The 23287-nt window shown below is 42.2% G+C and overlaps 1 protein-coding gene across 1 annotated transcript in view; it reads right to left on the bottom strand.

Moving 5' to 3' along the window:
- Positions 1-23287, bottom strand: part of DEPTOR (DEP domain containing MTOR interacting protein) — a 75666-nt gene that overhangs the window by 14632 nt on the left and 37747 nt on the right. Inside the window, exons 6-9 of the mRNA XM_041407500.1 lie at positions 12545-12730; positions 11781-11915; positions 8632-8702; positions 7904-8008 (exon numbers count right to left, since the gene is read on the bottom strand). Coding sequence (XP_041263434.1) covers positions 7904-8008; positions 8632-8702; positions 11781-11915; positions 12545-12730 — 497 coding nt within the window. The remainder of the gene's footprint in view (positions 1-7903; positions 8009-8631; positions 8703-11780; positions 11916-12544; positions 12731-23287) is intronic.

The raw sequence follows: 23287 nt of genomic DNA, 5'->3' as shown, positions 1-23287 counted from the left end.
CAAGCAGAAAAAAATTGAGATCCACCAAAAAAAGTAGGAATGTAGGATGAAATTCTGGCATGTCAGAAGATAACAGGAACTTTATTATGGCTTTAAAAGAACTAAAATTTCACAATTAAGAGTCTAATGATTTATTAGTGAAAAATGGAGCATAACAGGAGAATTTTTGTAAAAATCAGCAGAGACTAGAAAGTGTCTGTCTGTAGAGTAGTTACAACCTGGGCAGGGGTGGCAGAGTGGGATGTCACAAAGAAAGTATCTGGAATTAATACAAATACAAATTTCAGGAGGGGAGAAGGATGGCTTAGGAAGAGGAGAGCTGTACAAACTGACATTTGAAACCTGGGGAGCTGTAACATTTCTGCATGGGAGTCACTGGGCCCAGTCTGCAAAATCTCTGCTGTGAGACTGGAAAACCTGGATCTTATGATGTGAGTCACGCCTCCCACAAAGAAACAAAGAAACTTTAGCAAACTCATCTGTCTGTACAGGTGCCAAAACAGATCTACTCATCAAATGTTTTGGTTATGTTTGAAAATATGTCAGATTTTCTGACATTTTCCATCCCTATTTAAACCCAAACCACTATACAAGAATTCTGGTGGGAAATGGTCAGTATTGCACAGAGGGTTTGTGACGGGAAAAAAGAGGAGAATACAAATCTAAACTGTGACTTCCTTGTGGCCACCATGGGGCAGGTTCACCAGCAGCCCAGTGGAACAGTCTCCAAGTCTCCCGACACAGAGGTTCAACAATGACAGGGCTTCCAACACAGAGAAGAAATAAAATGGACAGAGTAGCTGGTGCAGTGAAGGGGCAAAAGAGAGATATCCAGTTTTGCACTGGGATTCCCAGTACTGAGGAAAAAACTTCCATTATTTCAACCAACCCAAAGACACTGTGCTAATGCAAAGGATGGTCAAGGACATAAAGATGCTGTTGTTGCATTTGTAGTAGCCTCCAATGAAAGCAAAGGAGAAATTTGCCAAACCTTGTATCCTTCTGGCAACTAAACAAAGTTCTGGCAGTGACACACAATGCAGCTTTCAAAACCACCTTCTTCTTCAGTTAGAGAAGCCTCTGCTTTGGTGAGAGGGCTGAATTCACAGAACTCCAAGACAAGAGGAGAGGGGTGCAATGCAGTTTTCTGCCAAGTCCTCACAGAAGCATGTTACTGTGATAATTTTCATGGCATTAATCCCAGTATAGTAAGAGTAATGTGGTTTTAGGGTAGATCCAACCTATGTAGAAGTGGTAAAAAGATTCAATCTAAAAATTTGGGAACTACTCATAGAGGTTAATTAAATACACACAGGGAAAGTGGAAACCTTGGGACAGTCAGGGAGGCATCACCACAGCCCACCAGCAAACCACTTGAGCAAATGATGACCACAGACCAAGAAGAGAAGGCAGACACAGAACAGGAACACCCAGGCACAGATTCACTCACTGATCAGGAAAGCACAGTGAGTGCTATACATGTTAAAAAGTTATCAAGCACAACCAATCAAGAACACGTTTTTGATGGCAGAGCTTAGTATTTTCATATTCACAAATATTTGATCTCTTCCAACTTCTGTTGAATCATTATGCTACTGACTAGCACAGCCTTACTTATTTTTTTCTTTAGAGTCTTTTAGAAAGATTTCCACTAAGGATTAAATAAATAATAATGAAAAAGCCATCCAAACTGTTCATTAAATTGTTCAACATTATGGTCACCATTGCTATGCTCTTAACATGTCCTAATGTTCTGGTTCTGCACCTGGGGAGGAACAACCCCATGCAGTACAGGGTGGGGGCCAACCTGCTGGAAAGCAGCTCTGCAGGGAAGGACCTGGGGGTCCTGATGGACAAGAAACTGTCCATGAGCCAGCAGCGTGTCCTTGTGGCCAAGAAGGCCAGTAGTATCCTGGGGTGCATTAGGGAAAGCATTGGCAGCATGTCAAGGGAGGTGATCCTGCCTCTCTCCTCTTCCCCAGCCAGGCACATCTGGAGTGCTGTGTCCAGTTCTGGGCCCCTCAGTACAAGAGAGACATGGAAAAAATGGAGTGGGTCCAGTGGAGGGCTACAAAGTCAGTCAAGGGTCTGGAGAATGTCTCTTACAATGAAAGGTTGAAGGTTGAGGGAGCTGGGCCTGTTAAGCCTCAAGAAGAGATGACTGAAAGAGAACCTCATTAATGTCGAAAGAGAACCTCATTAATGTCTAGCTAAATGGAGGGTACCAAGAGGATGGGCCAGGCTCTTAGCAGTGGTTCCAAGCAATAGGACAAGAGGCAAAAACTGAAGGACAGGAAGGTCCACTTGAACACAAGGAAGGATTTCTTTACTGTGTAGTGATCATGCACTGGAACAGATTGACCAGGGAGGATGTGGAATCCCCCCTACTGGACGGGCCCAGTCCTGTGCAGTGTGCTCCAGGATGACCCTGCTTGAGCTGGGAGGTTGCACCAGATGGCTCTCTGTGGTTCCTTCCAACATGACCCATTCTTTGATTCTGCAATGTAACAACCACTCTTCTCAAGCATGATCTCAATGATGTTTGAGGCTAATGCTACCCTACTCGGTTCACTCTCCAATCTCCATGATGGACAATAGCAGATAAAATCTGAGGTCCTGGTTACTGCTGTATTAAGTGAAAGACAGAGTCAGAATATCTTTGAATTTTCTTTGGCTTTGCAAAACCAGACTGATTTTGTGGTAAAAAATTATATTTTCTTAAAATTAGATTTTTCTAAAGTCATAGATGCTTAAATACAGTTTCCAAATTTCTGTGGAGGAGAATGGACCTTTATATTATAGTTTATAAATAAATACTATCAGAAAATATAAGTTTCAAACACATGTGTTTGAAACTTATATATACATTTATATTCAAGCCCTACAGCAGTGGCATTCATTGTGGGTAGTGCTAGTGCATGTTTAGCTCTGCTGCTTCTCTATTTATGGACAAGCTATGAAAGCAGTTTGTCAGCAACTTTTTCTGAGTGTTCACATTACCAAATACATCCATTCTCAACTCACTCTAATGTAATTACCGAATTCGGCAGCGAGCTGATAACACAGCTAAAGGAAAATCCCAACCTGCCTCAGTGTTTTCATGCTGTAATTGAAAACAGATGGCAACTCATGTAATTTATGCTCTTCTACAATCAGTAACATGTTGGCATAAGATAAGAATTCTAAGACTGAATTGCATCTGCTTCAACAACACCATATGCTAGTGCACAGCATAAATATTTATCCAAGCCTACTCCATCTTCTCATTTAAAGCTCAATTCCATGAAAAAATGAAAGTACCCTTCAGATAGCTTCAATTAGCACTGAGGCATCCTTGGAGTACTTTGAAGGGCCAGAGGCCCAGCACCAAACACTGAGGCATCTTCTCTTTCCTAATCTTCACAGAGAGGGTTAAATGGAGGCATGTACCTTGTGCCTTATTGATACAATATAAATCCCAGTTTTCAAGCTCCCACTAGGGTGCCTTTAGGAGTTACAAAGAAGTTTCTCACCTACAATTTCAATGCTTCTCTACCTTTCCCACTATCCTGTAAAAGACTGGAAATTGGACTTGGGATACTTTTTTCTGGGGGAAGGGGTTTTTTTTAAGGATTTTTTAGACTGATTTATCTTGCTTGACAAACAGTTATGCAATCCACATGTTTGAGGTCAGGTTGGCAAGGACCATCAAATAGGTTTTGTGTTTCTCTGTAGCTTGAGGTACATTCAACTTCAAGAGAATCTCACTGTTCAAATTTCTTCCAGTTGCAGGAATATAAGGCATTGGCAATTCCTCTGACATCACATGATTTTGGGTTGGTTTTTACCCTGCTGGACACTTAAAATGTGTGCCTTCTAGTCTTCCATGTTACAAGTCTGTAATATGTTGTGATTGTGGCAGTACTTGAATCCTTTGGAGTAATCAGATAGTACAGATGTTCCTTTGACTGCATGAAATGGGCTTGATGACCTTGATGAAGTGACATCCATTGGCGTCTTGACACAGTGGCATCTCAATTACACTTGAGAGTTGGCTCTTATTCTGCTAGTGAAATCATTTGAGAAACTGGACCTGAAATAATCATTTGTGAATGCAGAAGACAAACGCACAGGCAGAAAATTTACAAGGCTGATCTTTTCCAGCTTTTAGAGATCAGGAGAGCAGAACCATGCTGAAAGGGTCCTGGCTGCAATTACAGCTCCCAAGCTGAGCTCCAAACAGAAGGTGCTGGTACCAGTGACAACACGTGGTCCTTCAAACTCCCTGCTACTGACTCCCTGCTGCTGAAATGAAGAAGAACTAGGTTTGAAAAGCTTAAACAGCCACTGGCAATTTGTATGATTTGAGGACCTAAGGTGTAGCAACTATAAATACTAATTTGCTGAGAAGCAGTTTAAGGAATCAGATAGCTTTCTTTTAGCAGTTTGAGTAGGGCACAGATTTCTTCAGCCAGTGGGAAGAACAGATGATCAGGAAAATGAGTGATTAATTTGTCTCTCTCACAAGCCTCATACTTAGCCAGGTCTTCTTGTTCCATCACACTCTGTCGCAGTTATGTCACATTAAATAACAATGTGATGCATAATTTAAATCACTAGTTTGGAGTCAAGTTGTGACTTCTCAAAAAATACTTGCACCTTAAAAGCAGAAATGAACTTACAGAATAAATCACTGAAAAAGGAGAAAAATAGTTTTACTGACAACAGCTGGCAATATTTAGCAGTGCCATCTGTAGAGAACCAGATTTTTCAGCCAGTCAATAATGAATATTAAAGCAACCAGGGAACTTCGAAATCCTGCTGTTGCTGCCTGCACTGCTGATGGCAGCAGACAGCTAAACAGGGCTGCAAATAACTTAGAAGAAGGAATCACAACACTGACTCCTTTCACAGCCTCGTGTCGCCCCCAGCTCCCACTTGTTAATGCACTTGCAGCAACCACTCTTCTCACAACACTGTCACAGGCAAATACCCTTCAGCAAACCAGGTCCAAAAATATTTAATAAAGCTAATTGACTAGATATTTATTGAATTATTTTCTCAGCTTCATACCTGAAACTTCAGACTGTGAGTGGTAATCCTATTTACCAGCCCCAGAAGAGGTATCAAATCCTAAAGCTTATAGCCTCTCACACATCTCCAGCAGATCCTGCTAGTAGGGATTTTGTCAGAAATAAATTGTCTGGAAATTCCCCCAGAAGAGGATGTCACACATAAGGAGATGGCAAGTGCTGCCACGCTGAGGTGCACATGTGTGGCAGAGCCCATGTGTCCCAGCCGCTCGCCGTGCCCGGGCACAGCCACTGCAGATGGCCAGAGCTCTGTCCCCAGCTCATTGAGTTTTCCACTCAGACTCCCAACTCACAGCACTTCAGAGCAGGCCAAGAGCCCAGGCAAGCTCATACTGAAAGCAAGCCACCACTAAGTCCAGCAGGTAGGTTGAGCCTGGAAGGTTTACTGGTTTCTGTGATACGTGGTAGAATTTTAACTGCACAAACCAAGGTCCTACAATGACATTGTAGGCAGCAGTCCTCTCTCAACAGTATATCCAGCATAATGCAAAGAGAGGAAAATAGTGCTCTCCAAAGCAGGCAAGTGCAAAATCACAAGCTTTACAAATAAAGACATTCTAAAAACAATTACAGTGGATGCATCTCCTTAGGAGGAAAATCCCTGCTGCTACTGCCAAGAACTTTTCTACAAACTGCAAAGCCAAGGCTTGGCTCTTCTTCAAATTCTTGCCCTTTTCATCATAGCCAACTTTCCTTGTTAGCGCTTCTTTGGTGTAGCACTTTTTTGCAGACAAAAGCCTCTTGCACCAGCCCACCAGAAGTTACCATGCCCAGCCTGTTTTCAAAGTGCCCTTCCTGCAGCTTCCACATAGGGGAATGTTTCATTTCAAGGAGCTGTCATCTAAAGCCTGTCATTTGATTTCTTTAAATTTGACAGATTGAGGAGTTCTGTAAACAGATGGATTAAGTGACATAGATTTTTTCAAAATTTCAGATACTGCACTATGATTTACATACTTATTGCCATGGGAACACCTAACAAAAGCCCTTATTTTCAAAGAAAAACACCATCTCTTCACTAGGCCAAAGGTATTCAGAATTTCCAAAAATGGGGCAACAATTTTTGTATCTAAAGAGGAGCTCATCTCATATACAGCTATAAATTTTTATGTGCAATTCTGCTCTGAAAAACCATTTCACGTAAAGATAACAGCTTTGAAAATAATCAGATCTGTCCTTGTGTAAAATCAAGGCAATATATACCAGTTTTACAACACTGCTTGCTGGTCTCAGGACAGTGAACTATTTTGCATTCTTCAGTCTTGAATGGTTCAGACAGACCTCTGCAACCCCACGGGATTACACATATGACACCACAGTGTTGTTTTTACAAGTCAGGTTTCAGAATTGCTCCACTGTACTGCTAGCTTCTATATTCAGAGAATAAAAGCTACTGTAAAATACTAAACTCCCAAGTTCAGGATCTAGAACAAACACATGAATTAATAAATTATTTTAAAATTTAGGCCCTTTACATTTTAGGCAGAATCATTATTTGAAAATTACACTCTTCATATAATAATTGTAACTGTATTTTATATTTAGGTGTTGTATAAAACATATTAAAAAACTACCAGCTCCCTCAGAACTCAAGCTTCTTTGCCAGCAGGATGTGTCTGGGTGCTGCATGCACCAACAAGCTCTGCAGCTGCCATTCCCTGTCCCCAGGGTTTTGCCTACCTGTTCTAAAAAAAAACTTTCAAAGACAGTATGTTCTTGAAAGTTCCATTAAGAAAAGAATCAGCAGCCAGAGAGCAGAAACCCCTGTCCTGCACTTGCTAAGGAGGGTCCCATGGCAGGCCTGGCACTGTGCAGCGGGCAGGATGTGCATCCCTGGAGCCGCCAGCTTGGTGCGTGTGAATAGACAGGTGAGAGGCAACTGGGGTGAGTGTGATGGGAATGAGAGATTAATCAGAAGGCTGGACAAAATTCATGGCAAACTGGGGTACAGGTGGAACACACCCGAAACCTTCACCTGTGTTGCTGCTATAAAATAAAGCATGGCATAAATGGGTAGTTTAATCTTTCTGGCCATTGGAGCAGGTGTAGTAGCTAACTTAATTTTCTTGCTTTTATCTGTACTTAACATATTACTTTGTCTTTATTTTTCTCTTTGTACAAGGCAGAGATTAATTCACAGATATATGCAGGCTGTGTTCCAAGCCCACAGGTAAGTCAATGGGCTCTGCATTGCAGTGCAAAAGCTAAAAGTGGAATGTATTTATTGATTCTTAAATCACTTATGAAGCTATTTCAGCTCTTTATGAAAGTATCATCTGTTGATCTTTCCAAATTATCTTGAATCTTAACTGCTTTACACTGAACAATGGGCTATGGTAGCTTCACTCTCACTAGGTATGTCTGACTTGCCCTGTTCCCATAAAGGCAAAGTCCAGAGGGTGCATACCAGCAATCACATAAATTGGAAGGTAAAGAGGGATGCTAAAATTGTGCAGAGTTGGAAAAAACCAATTCAATTAAAACAAAAAATCCATCAAAAATTAAGAACACCACCACCACCACCAAAACCAGCCAACGATGTGAATAAAAACCCACCCTTCAAAAAGAGAAAAAAGGTCAAGAGAGCAACTTGGAAAGCATAATCGAATCTCATGTGAAAAAGAGACTTCAAAAATCTCAAGGACAGAAGAAAAGAAACAGGAGGGGGTTTAAAGACAACAGAACTCACCATGCACAAATGCCTGAAACTGAGACAAAGGCACTCAACACTGGAAACAAAAGCACCTCTCCCTCCCCAAAAACAGGCAGCCCAAGACGTTCACTGAGCAGCACAAATTTCCCTGGGAAACCATCCCATTTTGAGACCCCACCTTCATTCCAGCCGCGGCCGCTGGCCCACTGGGGTCCACAGCCTGGATGTGGCAGGGTTTGCTGCCCCGCACCACAAAGCCCCAGCCCACAGCATCACCAACAATCTGGAAAGAAGAAAGGATATGATCACTTTCAATCAGCCTCATGAAATTCAAGGGGGCAACTTCTAAATGGTCCAAGACATAATTTCAACATCTCTGTACTTCCAACACATAGTAGAGTACAGTCTGCTACGTCACTCATAGAAAAGGCTCTATCCAAGTGATTCCTCTTGCTTTTAATTAAGTTTCTTTGTTGAACTAGGAGGTTGTAAAAGCAATGCTTCCAATGACTAGGTTCAGGAATATTTTTAAAGAAAGGCTCTAATAATGTACGTGAGTCAAATTTTCTGTCCCATCATGTAGAAAGGCCTGCTAGAAAACTTCAGTTTGGTGATCCACTCCTGCAAAACAGGAGCACCAAATCCGGATAAGTTTGTATAATGCAAACGTTATTGGCTTTATGTAATTTTACACCCCTTTTAAGTATCACACTGGCATAAAGACAGAGTAAACAAGTGCTGAATCAGACCTGAAATTTGTGGAAGTACTGATAATGGAGTTTGGGATTTTGAAGTACAAACCTCAGCAAATACAAATAAGCTCTAATTATCCCACCAGAAAATGTCTATTTAGGTTGCCCTACGCATATAACATGCAGAAAATAAAGAAAAACACTGGAGACATACCGTAAAAGTTTTTCTAACATATGGGGCTCCAGGCATCAAGAGCTCATCAGCAGTCACAGGTCTCTTTAATACTGTGGAGGTACAGAAGTGAATATTCAATAAAAACATTCCTCTGGAGTTTCTCCTAATAAATAAGATTCAGTGTTGGGATACATCTTTTTGGCCCCACTTCCCATGCATGCTTTCAATTCTTGCAGGCTTGCTTAAAAGCAGTAAGAGAACCAAGGAAAAGCCTGCAGAATAACACTGCGTATAAATGCTGAGATCTTTGGAAAACTGGGTCATTTAGCCAACAGACTTTGTTGTCTGCAATCAAAATCCCCTAAACACTATCACAAAACTCAGAAGTGGCTTTTCCTGTGTCCAGTGTTGAAAGAAGTGACCAACCTTCCTGGCACAGTGCAGCTTTCCTTCACAGCTCACTGTATGCTCTCTGCTATTTCATCTGAGTTGGGTTTCAATCACAGAACTGAATAGCAAGAAAATCCTGCTTGGGTGAGGAATTATCTCAAGAGACTTCTGCAACTGTAGACACAGACCTACAACTCCCATCTTATCCAGGGACAGATGAGGCAACCTACAGGTGTCTGGGATTTTAAATGAAAAGAAATACCACTAAGTTTCTGCAGGTCCCCACTGCCTTCCCACGTAATGGCATAATTTTCCTCCAAACAAATTAAATTTGAAGTTCTGCCAGATCAAATCAATACCATCCTGTGTACAACTTTTTATCTGTCCATAAATTTTTCAAACACAAAGGACAGCATAAAGATATATGCTGTTCACCCCATTTGCCTGCTTCACTCTTAATATTATGGCTGCTTTCTTTTAGTGATAAATAATTTTGACGGTGTCTGTCTTTTCAGTCACAAGTGGGAGACAAAATTTCTCACAGATGGTATTTGAAGATGTTCTTGAGTTCCTTAATGACATTCATGGGAGCAGGGAGAACTCTAGCAGACAAACCAATTCCTTTTTTTTTAACTTTCCCATGCATTTTGATGAACTGTCATTTAGCCAGTGTTGTACTTTGCAGAGCATGTCTGGTCAATGTGAAAAAACTGAATGATTGTGCTCATTTGACAAGTCAGAATCAGATAAATCATCCACACAGGGCTCTCTTATTATACCTCCAGAATTTTTTTTTGTTTGGTGATTGATTTTTCTACATGATTGGTCAAGTCATAACCTGGGTGTTTTTTAAGCGCTTGCCTGCAAGCAAGCTTGTCTGACAACAAATACACCTCTGCCTTGTGTTTATCAGCACGTAGTTCAACACACTCTGGATCTGGATAGCAGGAAGCTATTTGTGAACAAAGTCTCCTTATAGTGAGCAGATTAAGAATTCCTTTAACACTTACATCTGACAGCCTTATGTTAACTTATGCAAGCTGACGTGTGGATCTGTACTTGTGCTCTGGGAGAAATAACCCTACATTGCCAGTAATTGTATAATTCTTAAAAATCAGTCTGTTTATAAGACCACTGCTGTCTTCTTTCAAATATAAGTCTGTTAAAGCTATTCACAGTTTGAAAACTAGTCCTAAGGGAAAGTTTCTTCTAAAAAATGTATGCAAGAGCAATGTCAGCCTATTTTTTTTCTTCCACTATTGTGTAATCAGCTGCATTAAAATAAACTTGTTCTCACTACTCATGGGCTGACACTTCATATAAAATCAGAACCATAAATGAACAGAATAGTTGGCATACTTTAGATAACACACACATTTATGGATAGCACATGAATGCTGTTTTATCTGTCCCAGAAAATTTTCCAGGATCTAATTAATGTACTGGGGACAAAGAGCTCCCCATACAAAAGCTATCAGAGCATTTCTGGAAAGTACACCTGAGAGATATTCTGCCAAACCATGACACTGTAGCACCCTTATCTAGTGGCAAGCCCCTTGCATGAGGGGGTGAGCACAGTGGAAGGTGGTGCTGAGCACCCAACAGTAACACACTCCAAGGATGCAGTGGCCACTAGAACTGACAGCATTCCCTCTGCTGGGCAGCAGGTCTGCTGGAGGGGTTATGGCTTCTGAGCATGTAATCCTACTGAGTCCTTCTAATTATTTGAGTTCAGAGCTTCATACTGAATTCCCAGCAGAGCTTAAGCAGAGGGAAGGAAATGTGCTAAAAGGAGAGAGAAGGAAAATATCCTTCCCTTTCTGATGGCCACTCTGCACAGCAGGAATGAAACGCACTTTAGTTCACTCATCTCCAGAGTAAATGGTCAATGTTTTGAACAGCATTCACCTAGTGCTTGAGGCACTCTCCTGTAATCACTTCAAATGCCAGCATCCCTCTGAAAGCAAAGATTACACATATCCACTGAAGCCTTACCCCGTTGTACAGTACTCCCCACACCACTGGCAGGGACTTGGTGAATTTGAAATAATGAGGAACTCAAAGGGCAGCAGGGGCCCTGTTTGATATTCAGGGCTATTTCTGAGGGAAACAGAGAGGCTGAAACAATATCTATCTTGGTCTGTTTTCCCCTTCCCAGATGTACAGTAAGAAACAATTTTAAGTGAACTGTGGAAGAATGGGTGTGTTTAACCTTCCGGCGTGGGATAGGAAATCCTTTCAAAAGGAAAATAAGTTTCAATACTACTTCCACCTTCTGAAACAGACCAGTGTAAGACTTAAAACAAATTAAAATGTTCAAATGGTCTCTGACAGACTGAAACAATGCTGCCTCCGTTTTTTTTAGAGCCTGCTGTTTTCTGAGGGGCGTTATTCCATAGCAGCTCAAGCAGCCACTGGATAGTTAAACTCTCCTCTGACTTGCAGCAAAGGAATGTCTCTAGGAGGAGATTTGAATTGGTTTAGAGTTTGGCAGTGAAAAGGCAAATCTAGGCCTCTGACTGCACGTAGTCCTAAGAGATAAACTGCAGCTCAAACCACAATTATGGACTTGACGCAGAGATTACTGGAGGCAGACGTCTGGCTTGTCTTCAACAGGACTTCAGGCTAGAAGATGATAATAGTTCCCTCTGGCCTACAAAACCTGTGACACTGTGAATTTTTAATGTATTCTTGGAAACAGAGGCTTAGGCGTGATAATAGGCATTCTTCACGTCGCCTTCTCCCATAGAGATGTCTGCACCCTGCTGCTGTGCATCGTAAGCCATGCTGGTGCTCACCAGATTTGGGGTTGCAGAGCACGGGGGGACTGCTGCTGAGAGTGGGGCTACTGCTGAAGTACCCACTGCTGCCACAGCTGCTCATGCTGCTCCTCCGCACTGCCGACACGATCTTTATCTCCTTGGTGGGACTCACTGCAAGCAGAGAGAAAACACAGAGAGAAAGGGAGATGGTACCAGTTATTAGGCCATTTCCCTGTTTCTTTAAAAAAAACCAAAACAGCAACAAGCCACGCTTTCACTAACAACACTGGGAATGGGTTAGTGTGTCCTACATTGTTAGAAGAGTCACTGCATGAGAGTAACACTGCAATTAACAGTATGGCTGAACTGTTCCCATCGCAGTGTCTTCTAAGAGGCATTCCAATACAGGGAACTACATTTTTTCAGTTCTCCTTTCCTTTCCTTCATTTCTTACTAAATATTACTGTTCACAAATGCTGCAGGGCCCCTTCCCCTCACTTTTAATCTTCATGAAAACTCCCCATAGAATGTATGACAAATTACTTTGAGTTTGGGGGACTTTAACCAGTTCAGTTTGAACACGGACACCAAATTTTGATCAGCATCTGAAATGCTGTTGATAAGATACACCCCAGGGAGCTGCAGCTTTGGTGAAATGAGGGAATGGACAATCCCTATGAACAGGGACATATAATACTCAGCCCTGCATTTTTTTCTAACACTGAAACCCTTTGTCCAAAACCAATTTTTTAATACTCCATGGAGTCACTCTACAGGCAGCAGTATAATTAATGAGTCACCTGAGAGAAAACTGGTGTGCTTCCTGTTGTCATGGTTCTGCTTGCGCAGGCAAAACGGGCTGTCATGGCTTTCTGGCACCAAGCGAGACTTCTCAGTGAGGAGCTCCATTAATCGCCGCCGCCGGCGGAAATTCATTCTGCACTGGTAGAGCAAGTTGCTGTCCATAAAATGGTGCTTGTTGGACACTAGGAAAAGAGATGGATACAAAATCTATGCCTGGTAGGCATAGAAAGAAATCCAAGCCTACCCATGTGCAACTTGTGCACTACAGACCTTGCTGTAAGGATGCAATGCTCAGAGCTCTTGTCTTCCTTGAGAAGCCTCAAAAGGAGGAGGAAGGTGGCCAGCTTCACACAGGTAGCTTCAATATACACCCTTTATAGCAGAAATAGCAAACCAGGAATTGTAGTGGCAAATGCTGAGAAGAATCTTTTACATTACTTTGATTAATGATATGCACTTTTTATTGCCCAGTGGAAATAGAAGTACTTTACCTCTCTGTGACAGGTTGCACAATGGCCCATCTCTGTGCACGATTCCTCTGTAAGCCTTGCTGCTGCTGGCCCCATGGACCAGACTTAGCTCCTTACGACAAGTTTTGTGTAAATTTATCAGTAAATTTATTTACGTCAAGTTTTGTGTAAATTCATCAGTCTAGGGCAGCCCCTGGAGCTCTGTCCAACTACCTTGTCCAGAGCTACAGGGCAGCAAAGAATCAAGACCTGTGTATTTCCTCTGTCTTGTTCACCACAGACACTGTGTCCCAGACATTTCCTGCAGGCCACTTCCCCGCTTTGCACAGATACACAAGGTTTGGGAACAGGCACCTGGCCAAAAATCATTTCTTACATAATGAGGAAAAATCTTAATTGCAACCTGTATTGACACTGAGAGCAAACCCCAGGCTGCTGGAGCACCAAGCCTACCCCCAGAGTGCATCATCACTATAACATCTACGTTCTTCACTGCCACCAACGCTGTGATGAAAAATGCAGTAGTTGGATGGAGCTCTGTGCCAGGTCCTGAAAGTGCTTTGACTCCTGCAGGTCTTGATTGCAGGAAATCTCTCTGGAGTACTCTGCGTGTAAAATAGCTGCAGTAGGTGTTTGGCAGCATTTTTCACCATTTTTACCCAGCTTCTGTGATCACATTCTGCAAAAATAATTTCCCACAGTTGACCTTTTCAATGAAGAATCCAGATTCTGGATTTTCCTAGTTTAGAAATTGTATTTCTTGCAATTCTGAATTGTAAGAACTGGTAGGCTACAGATACTTATGGTAAAGTGTAAAGAACAACACAGGTATGCACTGAGATCAGTCAAGTCTAAGGTTACATGTCTCAGTCACTTGGACTCCTACTGCAGACACAGAAGTTTTGCCTTGCTCTTTGCTCTGCCCAATAAACGGCATCCAAAAACCAGCAGAGTCCAAGGAGCCTGGAGCCCTACTGTCTGCTTTCCTTTCATTCTCATCCCTAACACAGTCTTCCTTGCTCTCATCCCTTCTGAAAACTCCCTGTGTCTCAGGTTACTTTCACAGAACTACACCACACATGACAACCTTGCAAAATAGGCTGTATTTACACATAAACTGCCAGTAAGTCATTTGATGTTTGTGAGCTGAAGAAATAACCTCAAAGAGGAAAGAGTCCAGTCCAGTCACCTCCAGGGATGTCAAGTCACCCAGACATTAAGGAAGATGTCAGTCCTAGATATGATCCTCAAGGCACCGTCTTCCATGAGGATGCAGAAACTGCCTTATGAGGTCAGACCATCTTGCAAAGAAGCATGCCCCTTGCCTGCCTGGATCACTGTCAGAGAGACCACTGCTTGTACAAATGGACTTCTACCTTTGGGAGACAAGAAATAATCAGCACACAAGAACTTTCTGAACTGCACATTCTGGTGCCCAAGCTGCCACACAGGCCATCTGCCCCAGTCGCATGGCGTAGGCTGTAAGGCATCCCTTAGATTGCCTGGCTCTGTCAAAGATCTTTGTAAGAGCCAGTGCCACTTGGCTTTTGTCTGCTTCCTTTTGATGCTGAATCTGCTGGGTCCTCAGGATGCAAAATGGATTTGTTAAGTCAAATTTAGCATCACAAGTACCTCACAAGTTACTGTGTTCTGACACATTAATTATTGCAGGCGCACACTGCTGCTGCGCTCCCCATTTTGGATACATATCATATACAATACTATTAAACAACTCTTACTAACAATCACTATTTTTGAAGAACGGAAGTAGAGGAGGAGAGATTTGGCAATCTGCCTACATCCCCCAAAGGATTTGCTATCAGAGGCAGAGTTAGTGTGTAGGTGTTTGCAGCTACCAGTTTCATTTCAAGATCACTGACATAATAAGTAAAAGTAGCAATATCTACCAACATCTTACCACATAATTTAAAAACAAAAAAAAATTTTTGAGACCATCTCAATCTTAAAAAGGCAAGCTCTATTTATTCAGCACTATTGCAATTCATAATCTTAAATGAAAGAGGATTCCACAAATGCTTCCTTGGAAATAGAGCTGCTGTGGCCAACCATTCACAATGCAAGAAATATCAGTGGGATTTCTGAGTCAAGTTAAATATTATGACGCCACCGTTTTTAACAAAAATTATTCTGTTGTTTGTGTCATTAACTGAAGTGCTCTGACAGTACTCAGAAATTATGATAATCAGACATAAACACACACTCGTGCTGCAGACATTGTAAGCACTCTGAAAGTCAAGAAGTACTGACCATGAAACTAGATAATGTAAACATTTTTATGCCATGATACTGAACACATTTTTGAATAACAATACTTGTTTTGAATTAAATATTGTAATATTTATACATTTAAACTAGCAAGGCTTAGGTTTCCACTGAAGTAATTAGTCTCTGCTGTAATTATTTCAGTCCATAGAAGAGTAAATTTTTATACAATAGATGAGTGCAAGTGGAAAAGCTAAGTCCAATGACTGTGTGTTGGAGAATATTTGTATATGATTTACACAACAAAGGATTTGCAGCCAAAATGCTTAGGACATGTACCATCAGTACAGAATTTGGCATGCTCCTTGACTTTCATATTTTGACCTCCTAATTTCTAAAGACAGTTCACATATCATGTGCTTGTAACATAATGCAATTTTTTACATATTTAAAAATAAGCTAAGCATTTAAATAGGAGCAATATAGCTCAGACTGTCTCCTTGTACATGCATAATAAAATAAAGTCTCTTACCAAAATTACTACTGTGACTTTTTTTTTTTTTTTTTTTGTTAAATCATCTGAGTTATTCATTATTTGTGATTAAATGTCCAGGCTGCAGGCTGTGACTCTGCCTAAGGATGAGTGTATCTGAAAAGGTGTGGAAAAAGGAATTTGCACACCACGGATCAGAAGGAAGAAGCTGAGGAGAGGGAGGCAGATGTGTGTGCTGGCTGCCTCTGAAAGCACTCCCCAGGTGCAGTGGCTAGCTTTAAGCAAGAGCCAGAAGTGACACATGCCCCTGTCCTTGGTAAATCACAGTTCTGGGAATGCTGGATGCAGAGCACACACACAGAAGGGTGGGTTTGTTACACTGGCAGCTGCTGGGTGAGAGGTACAGGTGCAGTCGTGGGTGCTCTGCCCAGCCACTGAGCAGCCCACACTTTGATGCCAGCAGCAGAGAAAAGTAGGAGTGAAAAGCTTTTCCAAACCAATGGCAGAATGCTGAGAGGGTTGCACAAACTTGCCCAGGAGCAGTTTCTTTAAGGGTAATTTAGAGGCTGTTACCTCTGGGTGTTGACTCAGAGGCAGTAGCAGATAAACTTGTGGCAGCTGACAAGGCTCTTTCTCCAGGTACCTCTCATGAAAGTTGCTGTTCTAGAAAGGGATTAAATTACTATTCCTGAATTAGTTCACTGTCCTTCATAGTGCAGCACATAAAAGCAAACTGGCACCCATTCCAGTTTGTCTTTAACAGCCAGGCCATGGCTGATGAGTGTCAGGACCTGCATTTTTACATTATGAGGGTGATGCAAAGAGCAAGGTGGGGTGGCTTCATGTTTCTTGCACCAATGTAATTCAGGGCTGTTCAGGTGGCAACATGTTCATGTTACAATGTGCACTTTATGCAACAGAAAGAAATGCAGCAAAGAGAGTAAAGTACAAATATAGCAACTGGAAACCTCATAAACCATCAAAGTATACAAGAGCATTTATTGTCCTGGAAGGAAAGTCACCAACACTAACATATACTCACCAATGTCAAACTTTGGAGGTAGAGTCATAACCCACCAATCTAATCTCCCACATACACAGGCCACAAAATTTCTCCCAGAAAGAGAATTTAACAATTATCTTTTAATCTTACAAAAAAATTTAGTTTACTCATACTTTAAAGCATTTATTGACCACTTTATTCTTCCTTTTACAAGCTATTCAAGCCTTCAGTCACTTGCCCTGACAGAAAATAAAGATTCAACTCAAAGCTAAGTTTGCTTAACTTTATCTACTTTATCCAACACCCTGGATTTTGTCACACCTTCATTAGAAAGTTACACACGATCTGGTCAAAAATCTTTGCAAAGAAATTTGTGAAGAGATGAAGCAACTCTCAAATGCATCTTTTATCAACTGAATAAATACCACTCCCTAAATTCTGACCTTTTTTAGCCCTCCTGGAGTCCTCTTCAGAACTTCTTTCCTAAAAATCCACTTATCAGAACTGCATGCCCACAATTACAGCCTCGCTCCCCTTTTCTTACTGGTTGTTGTCCTTTTTGTACATCCCAGATCCACCATTATTGCTGCACTGTACTGCACAAATAGCATAAAATGGGAATAATTTGTGCCCTGCACATCCTCCTTTCCCTGCACAGCACAGCTCCACACCAAGGAGTGGAGCCTGTATTCTCATTTCCTAGATGCATTGCTTTGTGTTTATACCATTAGCTATACAAAAAACCCACACTTCTTTTGGGGTAATAACCATTTAATTGAGTTCAATTATTTGTTCACTCTCTCATCTATCCCTAGAGTTTGCAAATTTCATTGGCAAGGGTTTTAGCTGTTCATTCACCATTTATGTTACTGTTAAGATGAGAAAAATCAGAACATTTATTTTGGATTTTCTCTGTTTGGGAGCACTTAATGTTTCAGCTTTGGTGCTTCTTGTTCCTGGCTGCTTCACAGTTTCTGTTCAGATACATAAAATATAAATAGTAACATCCATGCAAATCTTCTTTCAGCTTCTGATTCTGACATAAAATCCCAGGATCTGCATGGAGCTCACAACCTTTTCTTTTCCACTTTTTCAAGGAGGCTGATGCACAGCAGAGATAGAAATATTAGCTTTACACTGATTACATGGGACCAAGGAAGCTTTAGAAAGTACAAAAGCCTATTTTAATAAATGGTATGACTCATGCCTGAGAAATCAGGCCATTTTCATAACTGGCTTTTCCCCCAAATCCCTCCCACCACTTCAATTCCCCATGATTTTTAGCGCTGATAATCTGTGTGCATCTCCACCGTGGTGATTAATGCTTTCTCCCAGCTGAAAGCTGCAGTCCCCAGCAGGACACAACCAGTGAGGCACTCCAGCTGCTCTGCACATCCCCACAAACAACACTGTCACCAGGCAAGCTCCTGGCTGGAGCCAGGGAACGGCTGCTCCATGTTGAGGGAGCAGTGGGAAGGAGATCAAAGTTACAAGGAGCCAGATGAGCAGCTTTTCTCAAGAGAGCAGAGGACACATTGAAGTGTGTGCTTGTTTGTGTGAGAGTGCGCCTGTGCTAGGGTTAAGAGGAAGAGGCTACAAACATGAGCAGAGTGTATGGATTTTTCAGTGTGGATATGTCATATCTTTCTCCACTTAAACACAAAAGCAGCACCGATCTCTTTCCAGCAATGCACAACACATTTCCAAGTCTTTGCACAAGGCAGCAGCCCCAGTATATTCACGAGTACACTTTATCTTTTTAATGAGGTAGTTTCCTCTATTAAAATGATGTGAAATGCAGTTTGAAGTTGCAGGAGATCATTCTAGACCTTCACTATTACTGGTTGCAATAGTCTGTGCCTTCATACAGGCAGTCACAGATGACCATATCAGTTTTGACCTCTAGAGTGGCAGGATATTACCCCGAAAGAGCAACATCATGCCAAGAACAAATGCAGGATGATGAGACATACACTGACAGGCTGCAGGGGCCAGCTGGGGCTCGGGGCTTATCTGAAAGAGAGCACAGCTGGAGCAGCTTCCACCTGCACCCAAAGTGTGCCCAGGGAGGGTCTGGCCCTCACTCCATGTCATTTTGCTTTCTCCCTCCCCTCTCCAAAGCAGAACCAGTGTTTAAAAGGGAAGGAAACAAATCACATAAAATACGAGTTCCTTAAAAAAATGTCTCTCTCTATGGATAGCACACAGCTTGCTGAGCCAGCCTCCTCTGTGCCTCAGGCCTTTAGCCAGCACTATTTTGGTACCTTGCCAGAGAAACAGTGGAAGTGTGTGTCCACTTTGGCTTTCACAAAGCAGTGGTGAGTCCGTGGGCTTGGCAAACACTGAGGCTGCTGAGAGCTGCAGGGCGGCTGCGCAGCGTTCAGCCAGCCCCCAGCCCACAGTGCCACCTCAGCCCACAGTTCAGCCAGCCCCCAGCCCACCGTGCCCACCCCAGCCCACAGTTCAGCCAGCCCCCAGCCCACCGTGCCCACCTCTGCCACAGCACCCAGCCACTCCCATGCTGCCCCTCTCCCACTGCCCTGCACTGACACACGTGGGGCTGGAGGAGAGTAACTGGCACTTTATTCAGCATTGGACAATGCTTTTCCCACTCCTCTTAAAGCCTTCCTGTTTTTCTGCTAATCTGGCACTGCAAATGCATTTGAATAATGGCACCTATTCAGATTAGTTTCCTTTTACACATTGATGAATTCCACCTGCTTGGATCTCCCACAAATCCAGGGAGAGAGACTACAGATGTTCAGTGAGCACAGGGCCCTGGATCTTGGATTCTCTGCACTGCGTAAACACAACACTTGCATTTCCACATTTTATGAATGTTTATATGCTACACAGACCATAGATAAGCCCACCTGTGCATGTATTCAACCATCACGTTAAACTCTTGGCAGTGCAGCTGTACTAAATTGTATTTTTTTCTTATTTGGATTACAAGGAATTCACTTTGAACAGACAATGGAGCTAAGCTTGAACTGCTCTTGTTTCCACTGATCCTCTTGTATAAAACTGCAAGGCAGATTCTGGCACTGCAATACAAAATCCAGAGAGCTGTTCCAGCTCATCCTACTAAGGGTGAAGTCAGTAAGCATGTCCAGTAATAAATAGGTCCTGGAACTACAAGTAGGTCCAGAAAAAAAAAGCTGTGCTATAACTGCAGCTCTCTGAGCTATAACTAGGGAGGGTTTTCAATGAACTGTAGTAGATTCATGTAATCCAAAAAAAGTCTAGACAACTTTTATACTGTCTTTAAAACATCAGGATTACAGTAAACTGCCAAAAAGTTCATTGGGAACTGAAATTTAGAGTATCCTGTTCTTATTAACGTGGTATGTTCTGATCAGTGCATTAACATGTTATTTCTGTTGCTTTAAATTAGGTATGCAGATACGTGTTTCTAAATACATTTTGTCTTTCCAGCCAGTTTGCCATCTATTTGCAGTATATTTTCAAATACACATTACTTACTCTAGCATGAAAAGCCAGTGTTGAATCACACACATTTCAGCAGTCTTTTTGGTTTGTATATGAGGATTTATCATCTTTAATTTAGTAAGTTTACAGAACATAGCCAACTGCTTTTCTTTGCTTCCAAATAAAGTATGGAAAGTACAGTCTGTGGCAAGGGAAGCAAAAGATGAAAAGGCCCATCTGGGTATCTCTTTTTTTTTTTTTTTTTTTTGTTGCAGCTGTTAAAAACTGAAACCCATTCTCTGTCAGAAAAATAAAATTCAATAGTTAATATGAAAAGAATTTTTCATATGTTATTTACATAAAGCATGTGGCTCTTTCAAAAACCAAATCCATTCCTGCTGTAGATAAAGACAACTGCAAGAAGAGCACAATGAGAAGCTGACATACTAAGGAGCTGGGGGTTTATACAATTACATAAAAAGTTCTTATTCTTTGACTTGTTAGAGGGGCAAAATCATGAAAAATATGCAAAGTGGTCTCCAGATTTAGCATAAGCAGCTAAATTACTATGGATGAGGTTACTGTCCCTACACATGGGAACGGCCACACAAACAAGTGAGTGCTTCTCCCTGGCATCAGCATGGGGGCAACAGGACTTAAAAAACCAAAGTTGTGTTGCAGGACATCATAGACTAACTGAAGGCTTGTGTTTTAATGAGATAAATCAAGGCATCATCTGTAAAAATGTGATGTTTTATAATATTTAGCATAATGAAAGCTTGGATATATCCAAGGGCTGATGTGAATCAGGTTTTAGATCAACTAGAAAATTTGTTTTAAAAAATATATGTGTTGATTTTGGAGAAGAAAGCCTGTGATAAATTAAGTCAAGGATTTATGGTATGCTTCAATGATACTTGTAAACTCCTATCTGCAGCTGATATTTCCAAGAAAGGGGTTACAAAGAGAAATCTTGAATTAAGGAAGAGTACATTTCACATACATGGCAAGTTTTCACTCTGCAAGTGAATCATAATCAGCTAATCATAAGCAGTTGGACATCTAAATATAGCAGCACATACTTCATTATTCACAGCAATTTTAGAAGAGAAGGAAAGCTTTTCAACAAAAGCAAGAGAAATAATACTTTGTCAGATATTTAATCCACTTCCACAATTATAACAAACTTTCAGTTGCATCATGTGTCTTGATGCTTAAAACTAAATGCACTGATCAACTTCAAAAAGGAAACTCTGCTGTATAAAGGTACAGAGTCCTTGCAAAGAATAGGGACAATTAAATATAGATGTAAGACTTTGCTGCAGAGACAGGGACATAGCACATTTCAACATTTACTGTTCTCACTAAGTCACTACAAAGTGTTGGTTTTCATCTCAGAAAGTAATTTGCACAGTGGAGTTTGCAGATAAAAGATTAACTCTTGAAAGGAGATAAGCACCTGCTTCTGTGCTAAGCCAGCAGAACACATCTACCTTGAACACACAAGGTCTGATCTACTGCAATTATCTCAATAAAACTTTTTAAAATTGAAAGATATTTTAAAGGAGGGTGGAGGCCGAAGCTACTGATATCATGTCTAAGACATCTTACCACATATTTCTTACCATCTAAAAATCCTAGCACTGACAAAATCATATAATTATTTAGGTTGAAAAAGACCTCTAAGATCATAAAGCTCAACCATTAACCTGACACTGCCAAATTCACCACTAACCCATGTCCTTAAGTGTCACATCTACACATCTTTAAATTCCTGTAGGGGTGGTGACTCCATCCCTTCCCTGGGCAGTTCCAATTCAAGACAACTCTTTCAGAGAAGAAATTTTTCCTAATACCCACCCTAAACTTGCCCTGGCGCAACCTGAGGTCTTTTCCTCTCATCTTGTCACTGTTATCTGGGAGAAGAGACCGACCTCCACCTGGCTGCAGCCTCCTCTCAGGGAGCTGTAGAGAGGGACAAGGCTCCCCTGAGCCTCCTTTTCTCCAGGCTAAGCACCCCCAGCTCCCTCAGCTGCTCCTCATCAGACTCGTGCTCCAGACCCTTCCCCAGCTCTGCTGCCCTTCCCTGGACACACTGCAGCCCCTCAATGTCCTTCTTGTAGTGAGGGGCCCAGAACTGGACACAGCTCTTGAGGTGTGGCCTCACCAGGGCTGAGTACAGGGGGACAATCCCTGCCCTGGTCCTGCTGGCCACACTGTGTCTGATCCAGGCCAGGATGCCACTGGTCTTCCTGGCCACCTGGGCTCAGCTTCTTTTCCAGTGGGCACTTTTCCAGCCACTCATCTCCAAGCCTGGAGTGTTGGATGGGGCTCCTTGCATGGAGTTGTTGTGATCCAAGTGCAGGACCCAGCACTTGGCCTTGTTGAACCTCACACCACTGGCTTTAGGCCATCACTCCAGACTGTCCAGATCCCTCTGTAGAGCTCTCCTACCTTCCAGAAGATTAATACTCCCAACCAACTTGTTGTCACACACAAAGTCACATTTGCTCCCCTTGATCCCTTGATAAAGGTCTTCTTAATAAAGATAATTAACAGGGCTGGCCCCAGTAATGAGTCCTGGCCCCAGTACTGAGCCCTGGGGAATACCCCAGGCCTGGTCATCGAGCCAGTGTTTTGCCCTGTGAAGAGTGCACCCATCCACACCATGGGAATAGTTTCTACTGAACATGACAGGAAACAGTAACAAAGGCTTTACTGAAGTCCAGGCAGACCATCTGTTCCAAAGACAGCTGCTAGGCTGTCATCTCCAAAGGCACTCTTACACCCCTCAATCATTCAGCAGAGCAAAGCCTCACCAGACCTATTGTGCTGCTGGTCTGAGTCTGGGAATCTGTATCCCAACCCCCTGGAGCAGAGTGGACAGCCATTGCAAAATGCTTCATGCTGAACCGTGCTGTGGTCACTGCTCAGGGAAGATGCTGGGGGCATGTCAGGGAAGAAATCACACCAAGCACATGAACTTGAAGGTCAGTAGCAGCTTGAGAAACCATAACTACAAAAGACACAGGATGTGATGTGGCATGAGAAGATGACTTCAGCTGCTCAGGCCCCCATTTCTCGCAGGCTCAACTGGCAGCACACACAGTGCCATCTG

The sequence above is a fragment of the Onychostruthus taczanowskii genome, unplaced genomic scaffold (genome assembly GCF_017590055.1).
Source record: "Onychostruthus taczanowskii isolate IOZ18803 unplaced genomic scaffold, ASM1759005v1 scaffold27, whole genome shotgun sequence".
Taxonomy (NCBI): Eukaryota; Metazoa; Chordata; class Aves; order Passeriformes; family Passeridae; genus Onychostruthus; species Onychostruthus taczanowskii.
This window is presented reverse-complemented; position numbering and strand designations above follow the sequence as displayed.